Below are 16,103 nucleotides of genomic sequence, written 5' to 3' on the forward strand. Positions count from 1 at the left end.
CAGTGGCGCAAACCACGAAGAAGCCGACAACAGGAAGTAGACTGAGGTCGATGGCGTCATGGCATGTTTAAAATAACTTATCGCGTGATCAAACTTCTTCACGCGGGATTTTAATTGCGTTTCTTATTTAATGAAAACGCCACAATCGCAATATTGTTCTTTTTTTCTTTTACATTAACATAACATTTTGAAAGATTCAGTCACATTTGTAATGGAAACGCAGCTGGTGTTGTGAAATGTATTGAATGTACTCAAGCACATTTGTTAAAACATTGCAATAAAACCATAGAGCAGCAAGTAACTGTCTTTCTACATCTATTTAAAACTTCCTTGTTGCTAAAAATGTCAGGTTTTGCATTGGTGTTCATTATATTGAGAAAAGCATTATTTTGTGAGTGTCTTTACACACATATGAACCTGAGCTGCCATAGTACAGCCATTGAGTCATAGGAATTTTTAACTATTCTTCCAAAGTGCATTTGTGAAGTCAGACACCGATGTTGGACGAGCATGTAGTCTCTAATGTTGCGCTGGTTTCCAGTTATGTAGGAACAAGACCAAACCATTCCCATCCTTTAAACCATTCCCAACCTTTTTCCACAAATCAGGCATGAAAGTGATGAAACCATCTTTCCGTGCTTATTGTTTATAATTTATCGGGAAAGGTTTCTTATTGTTTTTGTGACACATTTCACTTATTGAAGGTTTAAAAAAAAACAAATCTGACAGTACGTACGGAGATCTTTTTACTATTTTCCCCCAGTGTTTCACAGTATCAGTAAATTTGATAATATGATTAGATGAAGTTACCATTTGCAACATAGTGATGAAAACTACAGGTTTTTAAGTAAGTGGCGTTTGTGAAGAAGCCTGGAACGCTTTTCAAGAACAATATTTGTGTTTGTGGTGCTATGAATGCTGTGCCATGTGTCATATGTATTATGTAAATCTCAAGGTGCTTTACATAATAAAAACACAAAGTTACAAAGCAAACAGTTAACAATTGAAGAAATATTACATTTTGATGAGTGCCATCACCAAAATCATTCACAAATATGTGTATGATTACAGTTAATTCATGATTTAACAAAGAGAGAATTACGTTTTCACACAGAGCCGCCTTCGTCTCGGGAGCCATTTTTTTCCTTAGTAATGAAATAAAGTGGAAACTGCGTTTTCTTATTGTCATATAAGAGCGTGTGACAAAACCCCCCCAAAAAGATTTATCACAAAAAATCTGCAAGAAAGCAAAACCCAAACTAAGTGGCTAAAAGTCCATCACTGAGTAAAGTTTTCCAGTAAACACACTGGTGTTTACTGGTTTCCTGCTTGAGACATTTTATCATTTTGTTCCTGCTTTCTGTGTTTTCCTGAAACTCCTCCTCCTCTCCTCTTCTCTGCTCCTCCTTCCTGTTGCCATCTGTGTTTGGAGACGTTTCCAAAGCCTTTTATACCTCTCCTTACTATTTCTCTCTCCACCGTGTCACACCATGCCCTGACCCCTCCCATCGCCCCTTTAGACGCGTCTTTACGTCCAACTTGCTCCTGCCGAGTCGTCTTTTGGTGCAGCTTCCCTCCCCAGCGGAGCCCAGCTGAGACTGGTGGGTGTCTTTTTGCCTAGTTTAGGATGTGAAGTGTGTGTGTGGCTGTGTGTGTGTTTAGTAAACAGCTTCACCCAGCCCCTGGAACATCAGTCGGCTCTTTCCTCTGTGCAGCACCGCAGGTGAGCATGAGATTTCATCTCTTATCGACTGTAAACATGACTGAGGTCGTTCACTGCAACAATTCTAAACATTAGACATGAACGGGAAGAACTTTAATGTTAAACGGGATTGTGATTGTTTGTTAAAAGCTATTTTAGTAGACTTTGTTTACAGTGGGGCAAAGTTTTGTTTCTTCTTGCATTTTAGTCAATTTTGCACAACTTCATCTTAATTTAAGAGAGAGAACATCACTGGATACGGCTGATACTTGCATAGAAAAACTAAAAACGAAGCAAAAGATTTTTTTCTCTTTCTGCCAAATTAAACAGACTCCATGCTAAAAATGCATACCAATAATAGCCTTGTGGAGCTCGATTTCAGTGTCCTAAAGTGGCATTTACCAAATGTTTGGTATAAAAAAATGTTTAAACTGTCTTTTAGATCACTTTTAAGGAGTTGGATGTTTTCACTATTCATCAATTTTCCCTATATTTTCAAATAATCAATAAAAAATTGTGATAATGTCTTCATGAGATAAAATGTTCAATCAGTCAACTTTTGATGGTATTATGTGTTTAACAGCTTGCCCTAAGTGAAGCTGACTGCCCTCAATGTAGCGCTGATTACATACAGGTCGACACCAGCAGCTGAATCCACAATGCCATCGCTAACAAAGGTTGGATTTTGGGTTTTCTGCTTTGTTTTCCTCTGGGAAAGACTGAGAGGTGAGAATCACTCCACTCCAAAATGTTTCACTGATCCCAAAGGATGATTAAACATGCGCTTGAAGGGAGTCTCCTGGTTAGACGACTTTAATCAGAGCGTTAGAGACAAATTTAGACAGATTTAGGGCAAATAGAAAGATTTAGGGCAATATCTCAGAACAAAGAAATTCTGCTTGTGTTATTATTCCTTTTTTATTAAATAGAACTAGGCCTGTCAAAACAACAAATGTTACAGGACGATAAATTGTCACAGAAAATGTTATCGTTTATTGCGATAAACAATGATATTCTTGTTTTGAGAGAATTGTCAAGTAATATAACGGTAATGACATAATAATGCAAGAACATAATCTCAAAGATTTTGCATGGCATTGTAACCGAGAATTTAATATTCATGCTGTTATGTCATGCTATTATTATTTGCACTCTGTTCCTCCGTGGCTCAAGGTGCAGAGGGGCGGTGTTCTCCAGCTGACCCGGCCGGAGCGCAGCATCCTGTTCGGGCTCTTCTGGAGAGGGTTCAGGCGGGCCGGGGCTGCGCCGCCAGGGAGCAGGGGAGCAAGGAAACTCATGTCATCGCTTTGCAAAGAGCAACCAACAGCCCCGAGAACATGGTAACTTACAAACTTTGACTTTTATTTTATTTTATTTATTTTTTTGTTTCCTTTAAAAAGATGAATTCTGTATTAACTTTAATAATGTCTGATCTGAGATGTTGTAAGCGCTAGTTGTTCGAATATTTTATTAAGTCCCCAACCCTATTTTATTAAGTCACAATAAAAAAAAAATACTATTTACTGTTTTCTAATACAAAGAAAGTGTACACTTTGTAATTTAGCTGGAAACTCGTCTTTGTGGAGTTTAGATGTTTCCCGTCTGCAGCTTAAAATATTCATGTTCAGTAACTCTAAAACACGACGGTATTTCTCATTTCTACAATGAAAACTGACAAAACGCAATATGATATGTAGTGGTACGTTTCTTCATGGAAAGCAAATAAATATTACTTACTATTCTGGTAAAGGCTGTTGTGTCGTGAAATTAATTAAAACCGTGAGAAATGAACCAGTGGAGAAGGTAGCCCCTTTTCCACCGGCTTTTTTTCGGGGCTGGTCCGGCTTTTTAGGTCCCTGCTTCTGAGCAGGGCCCGCCGGGCGGCCCTGGTTTGGTGGGTGACGCTGTGGACGTGGGCCGAGGGCGTGGACAGACAGAGCAGCAAACTTTCATCGTTAGCTAGAAAGCTAGCACGTTAGCCATTTTCCATAAGTTATTTGTTAATTTTTCAAGGACGTTTAAATAAATATAGAAAGAGGGCTAAAACTTCAAAATAAAATTTGTAAAAAAAAAATTCAATTTTTTTTTCTAATTAATAATAATTTCCACACATTAAATCACATTTATTATTATTTTTGGCCATCCGAAGCCAGTTGGTGGCACTGGATTTAATTTAGAGGCAGCAAAGTAAAGAATGCTGAATACCAATGTACGCCACAATTTGAAAACTGTTGAAACCGTGATTTCCTTTCAGCTTTACACTTATGAGCCACTTTGCAACAGTGCACCACATAAAGTGCTAATAAAATGCAATAAAGTTTGATGACAAAACATGACCAATGTGAAGGCGTATAAAACCTTTTGTAAGGTTCTATAAGTAGATCAATTTTTGTCGATCTTTCACACCAGATTTTTTCTCCCATCTCTAGGTGACTGTGTTCCTGAAGCCTCTGAATCCACCCAGCAGCCCTCTGAGGGCCCTCCACCTGGTGCTCAGCTCCATACTTCCAGTCAGCTGGTGGCTGGAGGCTGAGCTGCTGCCCCCTGACCTCCCAGTGCTGGTGCAGGTCAGTCAGAAAGAGCAGGAAAAAAAAAAGATTATGATCACGAATATTTGATTTAAAACTCCATCTTTAAATGACCTGCTAGGTGTCTCCAAACTCCAGCGTCCAGTCACAGACTCTACGCTTGAGCGTTCGAACAGTTCCTTCGTTACCTTTTCGCCTCCACACGCTGCATCGCTGGGCAATGAAGCACCATGGCAACCTGTCCTCACTGGTCCACACGAAGCAGGGCAATCGAGTTTACATCCACCTGGGAGAAGGTGAGGGAGCGAGAAACTACACTGTAATAAAAAAAAAGAAAAAAAAAGTGTAACGACAACCTTCAAAATGATTGAAGTCAGCACTTTTGAGAACGAACGTGTTGGTATTTTATTCAGGTAGGATGGATTATGATTATGGAGAATTTACATAAGAACCCCGACACTGGAAGTAATAGATAAAAGGTTGTAAGCAAAGGAGCGACTAGCTGCGTTTCCATTAACCACTTTTTTGTGCTTAATGGAAACACAGCAATTTTGAAAAAACTCGATTTCAATAAAAAGTTTTGGTGCTTGGATGAGGTGTTTTTTTTTAAGCTGTATTGAAATTGGTTTATTTGACGAAACTTCAATGGAAACACTTTTTTCAAAAATCGCACGAGTCACATGATCGACAACCGGATGTTGCTACTGGAGGAAACCACAAAGAAGACAGAAAGTAGTTTGAGCATGACGGTGCGGCCTGAGTTTTAATGACGTATCATGTGAACAAAGTTATTCAAATGTAATTTTAATTGTACAGAAATCATCGTGATAATGTGGTTTGTACTGGAGTCATGAGCAGTGGGTCAACGTTATACGAAAGCTTATGTTTTGAGGATAAGTCGTTAAATTTCACGTCAGTGCAGTGACTCGGCAATCATTTCCCCTCTTTGGGAGTTTGTTGAGAAATATTTTTTGAAATTAAGCTTATTAAAGTAAGGGCATGTTTAATTGTGTAGCACATTTTAGCAACAAAGCAAAATGCTTGACATGATAAAATCATAACACACTTATGAAACAAACATCAAAGTTTGTGAAAATAATCAAAGTATTTATCATTAAATGTACGTTAATTTTTTTTATAAATGTTCCAATTATTTTGAATCAAATTCAAATGTAAACAGGTGAGTTTTTAGCCTTGATTTAAAGGACATCAGTGTTTCAGCGGTTTTGCAGTTTTCTGGAAGTTTGTTGCAGACTTTTGGAGTGTAAAAAAGAAATAAAATAATTCTCTCTTGCTTTGACTCCATGTCACAGATCCGACCCTTCCTGCTGTGTGCCAGCTTCAGTCCTCCTTCCTGTTTCCTAATTACATGACCTCTGACCTGCAGCCGCAAACAGTGAAGGGCTGCAGCTATCCCAGAGGGAGCGAAGCCAGTCCTGAAGTCCATGTGATCAGGCTGCGTTCAGCAGGATCCTGGATCAGTGGGTGGGTCCGGAGTTAAGATTCAACGTTGTTCCATTTAACTCACAAGGAAACAAAACGAAGCATCGTTTTCTCTCAGCTCTCTGCAGGCCGATGTCACGGTCTCTCTGGTGCCCCCGGTGGCCACTTCAGAACCCCACGAGGTTGTTCTGGTTCTGAGCAGCTCGGTCCCAGTCACCTGGGTGATTACAGCCACAGGGGTCAGGGGTCACGTCTCTGTTCACGTAAGGCTCGAATCACATTTTACATGATCTAATATAACAGCCAGTTGAGCTGACAGATTTAACATATGCAGGAGTAAAAATATAATTACAGTTCATACACTGCAAAAACACACAATCTTACTAATTAGTTTTGGACTAGATTCTAAAGCAAATATCTTAGTGCACTTGAAATAGGACAAAACTAACTTACAAGTAACGTTTCAGTAAGAAATCGGAGCTTGTTTTAAGTCAATAGTTCCTTTATATTTGTGAACAAGTACTAGTTATGATTTCACAAGTACTTTTTCATCAATATTAAGGAATTATTGACGTAAAAACAATCTCCTTTATGTTACTGAAAAGTTACCACAAGCTTGTTTTGTCTCATTTCAAGTGTTTCAAGATATTTGCACTAGAAACTAGACCAAAACTTCTCGCTAACATCTTGTGTCTGTGCAGTGTGCCCGACCACATGTACGGTTAATGCTTGTAATTTCTTTCATTTCAGTCCTCCAACAGTGTCTCATTGCCGTTTCCACCAGAGCCCAACGTAACCATGTCCAGCAGGCTCCTGTCTGAGCCGCCTGCTGGCTCTGGTCCTCTGGTTTGGGCCACTGAGAGCGGCTACACCAACGTTAGGTCGTACACCGAGGCTGAGCTGGCCAATCGCTTCGTGATCCAGCTGGCAGAAAGTGGGACAAGTAGGCTCCTTCTGTCTCTTTTGTTATGTGGCGTCCTACTCAGTAAACTAGAATATACGAATAGATGAAGCTCATTTGACAGATACATGTCCGTCACCTTTGAGAATAACAACTTAAAGGGGTTTTAAACACTCTTTAAGGCCACATTTCTGTATTACAAATGTCTTTTATTGAGCGATGTGATATTCTAATCTTAAAATGTTGCGTTTTTATCAACCATAAGCAGAAAAATCTCATAATTACAAAAATAATGGCATAAAAACACCTGTTTGTGTGATTAATCTATGTAATGTATGTATAATACAATATAATTAAAGACCGATAACAATCCCTCCTTAGATTCTGATTTGTTCTGCACCAACCAAAAAAATTAATATATGGCCATTATGTAACCTGAGGAGAGTCATATCTTAGGCCCATTATTCAACCCATATAATACCCAAACATTGAAATGTTACCCACATTAGCTACGTTTCCATTGCCCATATAATTGCGCAATTTGACGTTTTGAAAATAAATTCACTCAAAGGAAAGAGCAATTCAAAAAAACAACAAGCTGTTTTTCAATAAAGAAAATGGTGGGTTATTTTTCCCTTTCAAAAATCTGTTTATTTTGCAAAACTGCAATAGAAACACTTTTATCCACATCACCCAAGTCACATGATCAACAACCAGATGTTACTACTAGGAAACCACAAAGAAGAAGATGACAGGAAGTAGTGTGAGGATGATGACGCGCGACAAAGTTCTGCACACATTTGTATTGGCTGTTACTTTTATTTTACCTGCGTTTCCTTGATCACATTCTCCAGCTTCGCAGGTTGTACGTACTGTTTCTTTAAGATACAGATCAGATTTATTGTTTGTAAAATTTGAGCTCTTCCATCTCTGCCTTCCTGTCTTCTTCTTACTCCCTTCAGGCCAGGAGAGATTACCAGTGGTGAACTGCGATGGCGGGCTCCTCAGTGTGACGGTGGACCAACAAAAACTCAAGGTCTTCAAACCTAGAAGTTAATTGTTCCGATGAATGTTTTATTTCACTAAAGATAGGCTGTCTATCTACATCAATATGTTGAGTAATTCTCCAAAATGTGTAAAGGAACATCAAGATTTAAATGTTTTTTTAGTCAATATTCTGTTACATTCCCTTAGCATAAATGCTAACTTCATACAGTCTGATTTTAGATGGCCATGAGTTCTGTGTTGGAAAATTTTATTATCACATAATATATTATGACTTTAAAGCCAACTAATACAATTTTTCATCACAATCTACCTTTTAATTAAAAGAAGAAATTTAATATTTTATATTAATCACATCAAAACTGATTTTATTCTCATAGTTTTATGGGGGGTTTTGTGGCAGCGTCTTTGTCAGAAACTTTTCCATTTCCTGCTAGCTAAGCTAGCCTGAAGAGCAAAGCAGCTTTATGAGTTTGTCTGTCAGCCAATCAGAAAGTGAGCATCAGAATTAACATTTAAGTCAATTACTCTAGCTTATATTTTAGTTTATTACTGGTTGGAAAGAAACTCATCACCTGTTTTTTTCTAAATCCTGTAGAGGCGTAGTAGTCTTAGCAAATAGAAATAATTTTGATAATTCTAACTGACCTAAACGATAAAGTTTTTTTTTTTTCTCCATACAATGTATGTAAACATTTTGGTTTCAGCTGTGACCGCCTGGCGCCAGTTGAAGCTTTTCTACTGGTTCAGATCTGAATTTTGTCCTCTGTGTTTGTAGTTAAATGGATTCCCTGGGTTGTCTCCTCCAGAGCTTGTCTTTGCCAGCTGTTGCCATGACGCTGCGGGACCAGAGATGCCAGGCCGTGTCGAATGGGAGCCACTTCCTGTTAGCGCTGCCGATCATTTTCTGCGGAACTGAGTGGATTCTGCAGGAACAGCCCAGAGGGGTGCTGTACAAAAACATGGTGAGAGTTTCTCAGAGTGTGCTCAGCATGATGAAAAAACAACATTCTCTTACATCCCAAATACAGATTATCTGTAAAGAAGTAGAGACACATCCCTGTAGATGTAATCTAAAACGTATTGACTCAAAGTACAAATGGATGCTCCGCTTTTTCAAATTTGTTTTAAAAAATACTCAAAAACTTTCTCTCTTTTGTAATCTTCATAATAAATATTGCTTTATTTTTGGTTTACTACATAATAAACAGTACATTGACATTTGCAGTTGTAACATGAAAAAAGATTCAGGTTGTATGAATAATTTTAAAGAAAACAACAGATATGGTGGTGGTTCAAATGAACAGAAAATCATTTTATAGGGACAGTATTATGTGTTTTCCAGGTACATAGTGCCATTTTATAGCATCAGCAAATAACTGTTAGCTTCAGTTGTTATAAAAGTGCTCTATATATAAAATATGACTTAAAAGAAATTTTACTTCCTAATTTAACACCTTGAAATTGGGCCTCTGTCTCTTTAAAAAAAACTCCTGCTCCTTCTGAAACTCCACCTTCAGGAAGTCATCACAATATGGCTCCTCTGTTAACCCTTTAACATTTTTATCAGCATTGCACAACTTGATTCAGAACTTGATTCAGACACATTTTTGTTAGCATTTCATATAATGCGTGTATTACTTATATAGATTTATATAAGTATCACTAAGCAAAAGAAGCACAATTTTTTTTACAGTGGTTTAAGATTGGAGACATGTTGACCAACCTCTAGAGGAGGAAAAAACTTTACGCCTTATATCATTTTTATTTTTACGTATTGGGAGCTTTACTGTCAGTTTTTCTGAGCAATGATCAGCTGTAGCAGTGACACCAGCAGTGTTTTATTATTCAACTTGCTTAAAAGCCATTAGACATCTGCTGCTGTGCCTAATGTTCTGTCTAATGTATCGACTGGCCTTCTGTGACTCGTGCCCCGTGTCATGTTGACCAGAAAGTCACTGAATTCGCTGAGGACTAAAAGTGGATCTTATCAAAAGAGCCAAATAGTTGGGAAGATGATGACAGTTCAGAGGCAAAAAGCAAAGAAAAATATTTTATAAAAAGCAAAGCTAATTGTGGTGTTACATAAAATATATTTTCCTGTTTATATGGTCTTTATTGTTGCTTTTGATGATTAAATTAAATAGTGAAACCTTACTGAAATTTCCCTTAGATAATCCCCAAACAGGAGAGAACTTAAAGTTGAATTGTTTTTTGTGTTTATGTTTTGATAGTGTGTCTGTTTATTCTGTTTTATGATCAGTTGTTGCTATGGCGAGCCCAGCCGCAGAGCGTCGCTGCACACGGAGAGAACAGGACCTTCAGCGTACATGTGAGTTCTTACAAAAGTTCATTGAAATGTTAAAAAAAACGTCCAGTTCAGTTTCAGTTCAATTTATTTATATAGCACCAATTCACAACAAATATCGTCTCTTACATAAATCTAGTTGGTCCTGGTTATCAAACAGTGCAGTAGGCTCAAAGTATTCAAAGTATTTTTTAAAAGATTTTATCAAAGGAAACCCAGCAGACTGCATTGAATCATTTACTCACAGTTTTTACTTTACTGTCTTTCTTTGGGGTTTTATTTGATATACTGACTGAAACCAGACTGGAAACAGAGAAATATTAGTGAAAAGTGAGGATTTTTTTATTTTTTTTGTTAAATAGTTGAGTATCAGTCTGATTGGACGAACGTCAGCTTACATGTCTTTCCACAGACTCTGTCCAGCTTTCATAATTTTACTTGCAGCATGATGCTGCCACCACCACCGTGTTTTATGGTGGGCTGTTGGTTTTCACGCAGGTGAAAAATTGCCAGTGTGGACTCTGTTTACAGATTATAGGTGACTTTAGAAGGAACATAGTTTCACTAGATTGTATTTAATGGTAGCAGATTACAGGGATTGAACATAAATGCACACCACACTTATCAGATTTTAGTTTATAAGAAAAAAAACATGTTTTATTTATTTTTTTCACCTCACAACGCTGCCGTCCTATAGATGTTCATCTATCCCAACTAAAGCGCATCAGTGCTTTTAAAAGAAGTCGTGTCTCACCTGCTTTTCTCATTTTCCCTTTCAGATAAGCTGTTTTGCCACCAGCCCCTCAAAATCTGCTGCTAATGTTGACAACGTGACGCTTCCTCTGATTGGACGGTTCGCGCGGGGGGCACGGCGGGGTCCAGAATCGGCCCCGACTCCCCACCGTCTGCCGGTCCCCGTACTCACATCGGGGCCCGCTCTGCAGCTGAGGCTCTTTGTCACCAACAGCTATGAGCGGACCTGGACCGGGCCGTGTGTCATCACCGCTGACCACCGCGTCTTTGTCGAGGTCTCTGCGCTTTTCCGACTTTTTTTTTTTTTTTTTTTTTAAACATAAACCATATTTCCTGGCGGCTTGTTGAACAGCAAGATTTCAGATAAATAAAACGAATATTTTAATAATCGATTATTCTGATGATTAATCAATTAATCTGATAAAATCAAAAATGTGCATATTCCGTGGAATTTTCACACGATATTAGAAATAAACTAAAAGATGCAAAAAAAATACTTGAATTTCCCTTTTGTAAATAGGTAAATAAACATTTAATTGCTTAAAATGCAATAGCAGCATTCCTTTAATGAGCGCTCAGATCATTTGTAGAATCTGCTGCTAAAAATAATCCTCTGAACATCAGCATGTGAAAATCTAATTTCTTTTTTCATTTAAAATCAGTACAGTGTAGGGCTGATCTGGTGATATTATTTTTTTCACTAACCAATTAATAATTGAATAGCAACATGTGCTTAATAGTAAATTTAATGTAAAATGTGTATATTTTTGCACAGTTTTGGCTTAATTGCTGCTTTTAGTATGTCGCCCTTTTCTTAACTGTGTACTCCAGTTAACAATAAATGAATTACTAAATATGAGTTGACGATCATTAAAATAGATGATTAGTCACGATTAATCAGATTAATCGTTTAGGCGCAAATTAAAATATTTTTTTATTCATGTTTTGCTCCTAAACTTCTATGAAAGTTTCTTAATTCAAAGTCCATCTCGCTGCAGATTTCTGCCAAAGCCTCCCTCGCAGATGCCGTGCAAGTGGAGTCGTGTTTTGTATCTCCCCAATCCGACCCGAAGAAATCTCCCTTCTGGACCGTGATAAGCGGCGGCTGTTCCTCGGATCCCTCCGTCAGACTCGGCGCGAAGGCGGGCGGTGACGAGGACGAAGACGCTTACGGCGAAGAGGAGGAAGACGTCGGACGTGAGGGGGACAGAAACGACCGCAGCGGGAGAAGATTCTCGGCGATAGACGACGGCTCGCCAAACGTGGAAGATTCGGAAAAAACGCAACTGTTGAGATTTAGCTTCATCCTGCGGCCGGTTTATAACGAGTCCATGCAGTTCGTCCACTGCAGCATCCTCCTTTGCGTCTCCGACTCAGCTGAAGAAGAGACCACACAGGAGGCGAATAGTTGCCTGAGTGGGGTACCGATCCCCCCACTTGTTCCAGGATTATCCAGACATCAGGTAAAAAAAAAAGCATAGAATAAAGTTCCTTATGAGGGTGGACGATATGAACTTACAGTTTTATCACAATATTTTAGCGGTACTATTGCGATAACGATAAAAGTCACGATAGGAACTATTGACTGCTTTTACCGTTGTGACGATTGTACCTCCAAATATCGTGATAAAACTTTAAGTCCATATCATCCACCCCTATTTATACGTTGTCTTAAATAACCTAATATTTTAGGTCAGGTGTGTGGTGAACTCCTGACTCTGTCCTGTATTCCAATGTCAGTGTGAGATCAGAAACCTCTCCAGGCCCATGGTGGTCACCCGGCCCATTAGCTCACTGGTAACCAAACTGGAACCGACTGCTGGTGAAAGAACTAAGAGTCTGAGTCCAGAGAGCAGCAGTGAGTATCCGTCTGATAAATACTTTCGCTGAACCGCAGTTTAACTTGCCTCATGCTCTTGTCTGCAGGGTTTGTGTTGCACGAAGGGCTGCTGATGGGAATCGTCTTTGCAGCTTTTCTGGTTGGAGTCAGTTTAATGGGGGGACTGTGGTGCATCTACACATATACAGGTAAATGCAGGAAGCAAGTCTGGTCAGATAATGATACAGACCTGCTGACTGACGGAACATATCAAAGTGTTGTAAAAAGAAAACAAGAATCGGCCTTTTGGGAATGTTTCAGATCAGCAAACAAATATAGAACAATAAGAAATATTAATGGAAATTTCAGGTTTTCAAAGTTTATTAGGAGTAAAAAAGTTAATATTCATTTATGAATGAATAATGTGGTGAAAATATGACTGATTTTATCCTCAGTTGTTATAAAAAAAGCTGTGTATATCAAACATGACTTGAAAGAAATTTCACTTTGCAATTTGATGCCTTGAAATTGGGCCTCTGTTTCTTTAAGAAGCTTCTGCTCTTTCTGAAACGCCGCCTTCGTTATTACACCAGTTCTCCTCCATTATGCAGTTTATAAACATACTTAGGAGCATTGCAGAGAGAAGTAGCTCCTGTAATGAGCTCAGTCGACAGGAAGTTTCACCAGGTGTTTGCTAATTGCTGCTGGCTAGTCTGGAGGAGCTGAGCGGGTCACATGCATGGGCGGGGCTTTGGGTAAATAGGCGGTGCTTGGTGAGAGCAAATGGTTAGCCATCCCTGAACGGTTGCCACGAAGAGATAAAAGGAATTCTCTAACATGCACGAATGAATCAAAGCCACACTCCAGGTGTGTTTTTAATGGCAAAATAACATTATAACATGATGTCAAGCTTAAAAATGTCAATTTTACATAATACCTCCACTTTTGTATTTTTTGCTTCGAGAGAAACAGATTAGGCAGTTAGAAACATTTCCTTGTGTTTGGTTGTGTAAGTGAAAGGTATCCAAAGATATGCAGACGTTTGCCAAAGGCACGATCAGTTTGCAACCACAGAAATGAAACTATGTCACCCTGCATCTCGACACAGACCGTACCGTTTTAACAGTAAACATAAAAACACTCGACGGCAGGGCAGACGCTGATTTAATCTGCGGCTCAGAGAATGTGTGTGAACACCAGTCACAGGTTAGACGCAGCTACACAATGGAAATTTGAGACGTGAAAGTATGCTTTAGTGAACCGATGGGACTTCCTGTGTCATCATAAAATTATACTGTATCTTGTTTTTGTTTGTTGTTGTTTTTTTAGGGGGACACCCAGAGTCTTTCAGAAATGCTCACTTAACAAATCAGACTCAAGAGGGATGCAACAACAGGACTCCAAGTTTCCTGTCTGATCAGTCCTCCAGCTCAGTTTAGAGGTAAAACATGACAACAGCATAATCAGATAACAAAACGCCTGCTGTGTTTGTTGTATTTGCAGAACATTTTGGTCATTTATACATCCAAGTATGCAAAACCCTGTGGTCTTGTTAACATGTGAAAAATGTTATCACATAAGGACTGTAATTGCTCCTCAACTTTAGGTTCAAAATGTTTTGAAGTGACATTCCAGCTTGAACACTTTGATTATAAATCAATTATTTGCCATTTATTTGTATGTACTTATCTTATTGTGCACTTAAAATAAGACCAGCTAACATCTAAGTATTTCATAGTCACAAATTTGAAAAGTAGTTTGAAGGCCCTAACTACTTGAAAAAGTTTTACTTTTGGTTCTTAACATCCATACTTGTCCAATCTAACCTGGTGTTACCCAGGGATCCATTCTTGGTCCCCTTCTGTTTTCCCTCAGTAGTCTTCCATATATCTCAGACATTATATCAGTCACCTCACTCTTAAGTTGTAAGTGACAGACATTTTAGTACATGAGCTAAAGAAATACTTTGATATTTGACGAGTGCTGTATTTTATGTTTTTATTTTCATTTGTAGTATCAACGTTTGGCTTGGCACAGCTCTTTCATCACATGAAACCTACCAAATGATGCCGACAAAAAGCTAATAATAGCTAATCAATTTAGTCAGAACCCAATCTACCGCTTGCCCTCTTTTCATATTTAAAAACATTAGAGCTGTGGACCAGCTGGGGGGGAAGAGACTGAACCGAAATTCAAAGCTGTGCATTTAAAATAAACTGCAGCGGTTAAATGCTTCTGTCAGTTCCAGAAAATTTATCAGCATTAGGCAAAGCACCTGCAGATTTTCGGCTCTGATGTCCCAGATAAGTCTGAACAGTTGCATTCTTTTATCTCCTTCTCAGGATTTCCTCCTGCAAATCTGAGTGGAGAACTGGGACAGGGGTTGCAACAGCTTCTGTGCGTTTTTGTGTGTGAGAACACAGCTGCTTTCTTTCTTGCGTGTACAGAGCCGTTTTTGCACCTCCAGTGAGTGCCGTTTTCATGTGCGCCAAAGAGACAAGAGGCCTCGAAGCATGCAAATACAGTAGGTCTCAGTCGTGCGCGGCGTTGTGTAAAGTGCTACGGGTTTGATTCGAAGTGAAAAGTCGCTAGTTTGATGGTGCGGAGCACTCGGCACCGAGCCATCTCAGAAGAGGAGCCCGATCGGCACATGACGAGACCCGCATCTGGATTCGACAGAGGAATAAAAATGTTGCTTGTGACTCAGAGAGCACACCATCAACACATTTGGGTTTGTGTGGTAAAATAAAAAAAAGGGTGCACTAAATGAGCTGAGATGCGTTGGCCCCTTGTTTCAACTCCAAGACCCCAACTTCTGTGTAATTGTTTTTTGTTTTGTTTTTTAAGCTAATGTGCTTTGTTGAAGTCAAATGCTGTAACCTGTAATGCTGGATGTTACATTATTGTATTTACTTAAAGTACAAATAAATCACGTTTTGGCCTCTCGGGGGCAGCAGAGCAAAGTTTCGTTTTCAATGTGAAGCCAACATGGAAACGCAAAATTAACATGTAGTGATGTAAAAAAAAAATTCTTCTGTATTTTAGACATCCGGACTCCGTTAACCTGATTGGGTACAGTTTGGGATTTTCAAAGAAAGGTCCTGTTAAAAGGTTCCAGCAGAAAACTATCATGGCAGCTTCAGTTAGCATAGATAGCTAGAAGATGCTGAAGCTAACAGCTAGTCCCGCCAGCTAGTGACCAAGACGCTTTCATACAGCATGTCTCACACTTTAAAGTGGTTGTTTTTGTATTGTAGATAATTTTTAATTGAATAATTTATAACCTCAAATTTTGCAAGTCTACATTACCAACACGGAAATAGAGGAGGAGGTGCGGCGCTATTAGCTTTAGTTGTTGGAATACGAGAAGAGTTACCAATTGCAGGCATTGACTGTTCAATATTTTAACTAAATATATTTCACAAATTCTGAATTGTTTCCCCTAATTAATTAATATTAACGTTTATAATGTGTAAGGCTGTATATACTGACTTTTCCATGCTTTTATTTTTTACTAAAAACAACTTTTATTGCAATAACATTTGGAAGATGCAGGCTGAAATGCTCCGGGATGCAAATTTTGCAGTTTTGCATCTTTCCAATTACATTTTTATGTGAATAATTTTTCTATTACACAGCATTTT

General features: G+C 38.7%; 1 protein-coding gene across 3 annotated transcripts; it reads left to right on the forward strand.

Annotated features, from left to right (window-relative positions):
* Positions 1-1,514: 1,514 nt before the first annotated feature.
* On the forward strand, positions 1,515-15,422 carry engl (endoglin, like). 3 transcript variants are annotated; one of them, XM_081609678.1, is made up of 17 exons: positions 1,515-1,601; positions 2,286-2,428; positions 2,876-3,042; positions 4,132-4,269; positions 4,352-4,526; positions 5,544-5,715; positions 5,792-5,936; positions 6,424-6,616; positions 7,537-7,610; positions 8,389-8,544; positions 9,843-9,911; positions 10,667-10,915; positions 11,639-12,103; positions 12,381-12,498; positions 12,567-12,668; positions 13,789-13,900; positions 14,802-15,422. In XM_081609678.1, exons 2-16 carry the CDS (start codon positions 2,362-2,364, stop codon positions 13,896-13,898), a joined length of 2,400 nt encoding a protein of 799 aa, XP_081465804.1. In that variant the 5' UTR covers positions 1,515-1,601; positions 2,286-2,361; the 3' UTR covers positions 13,899-13,900; positions 14,802-15,422. The 3 variants fall into 3 exon arrangements, with proteins under 3 accessions (XP_081465804.1, XP_081465805.1, XP_081465803.1); XM_081609679.1 differs by having other exon boundaries at positions 1,516-1,601; positions 2,337-2,428; XM_081609677.1 differs by lacking the exon at positions 1,515-1,601 and adding an exon at positions 1,633-1,723.
* The last annotated feature ends 681 nt before the right edge of the window (positions 15,423-16,103 follow it).

The sequence above is a fragment of the Poecilia reticulata genome, chromosome 8, assembly GCF_904066995.2.
Source record: "Poecilia reticulata chromosome 8, P_reticulata-male-v2, whole genome shotgun sequence".
Classification (NCBI taxonomy): domain Eukaryota; kingdom Metazoa; phylum Chordata; class Actinopteri; order Cyprinodontiformes; family Poeciliidae; genus Poecilia; species Poecilia reticulata.

Excerpts from the sequence above, each read along its gene's own strand:
- engl (XM_081609678.1), top strand. The coding sequence starts at position 2,362 with ATGCCATCGCTAACAAAGGTTGGATTTTGGGTTTTCTGCTTTGTTTTC. Across the intron at positions 8,545-9,842 it reads GGGTGCTGTACAAAAACATG|TTGTTGCTATGGCGAGCCCA; the intron begins GTGAGAGTTTCT and ends TTTTATGATCAG. Across the intron at positions 12,104-12,380 it reads CAGGATTATCCAGACATCAG|TGTGAGATCAGAAACCTCTC; the intron begins GTAAAAAAAAAA and ends TTCCAATGTCAG.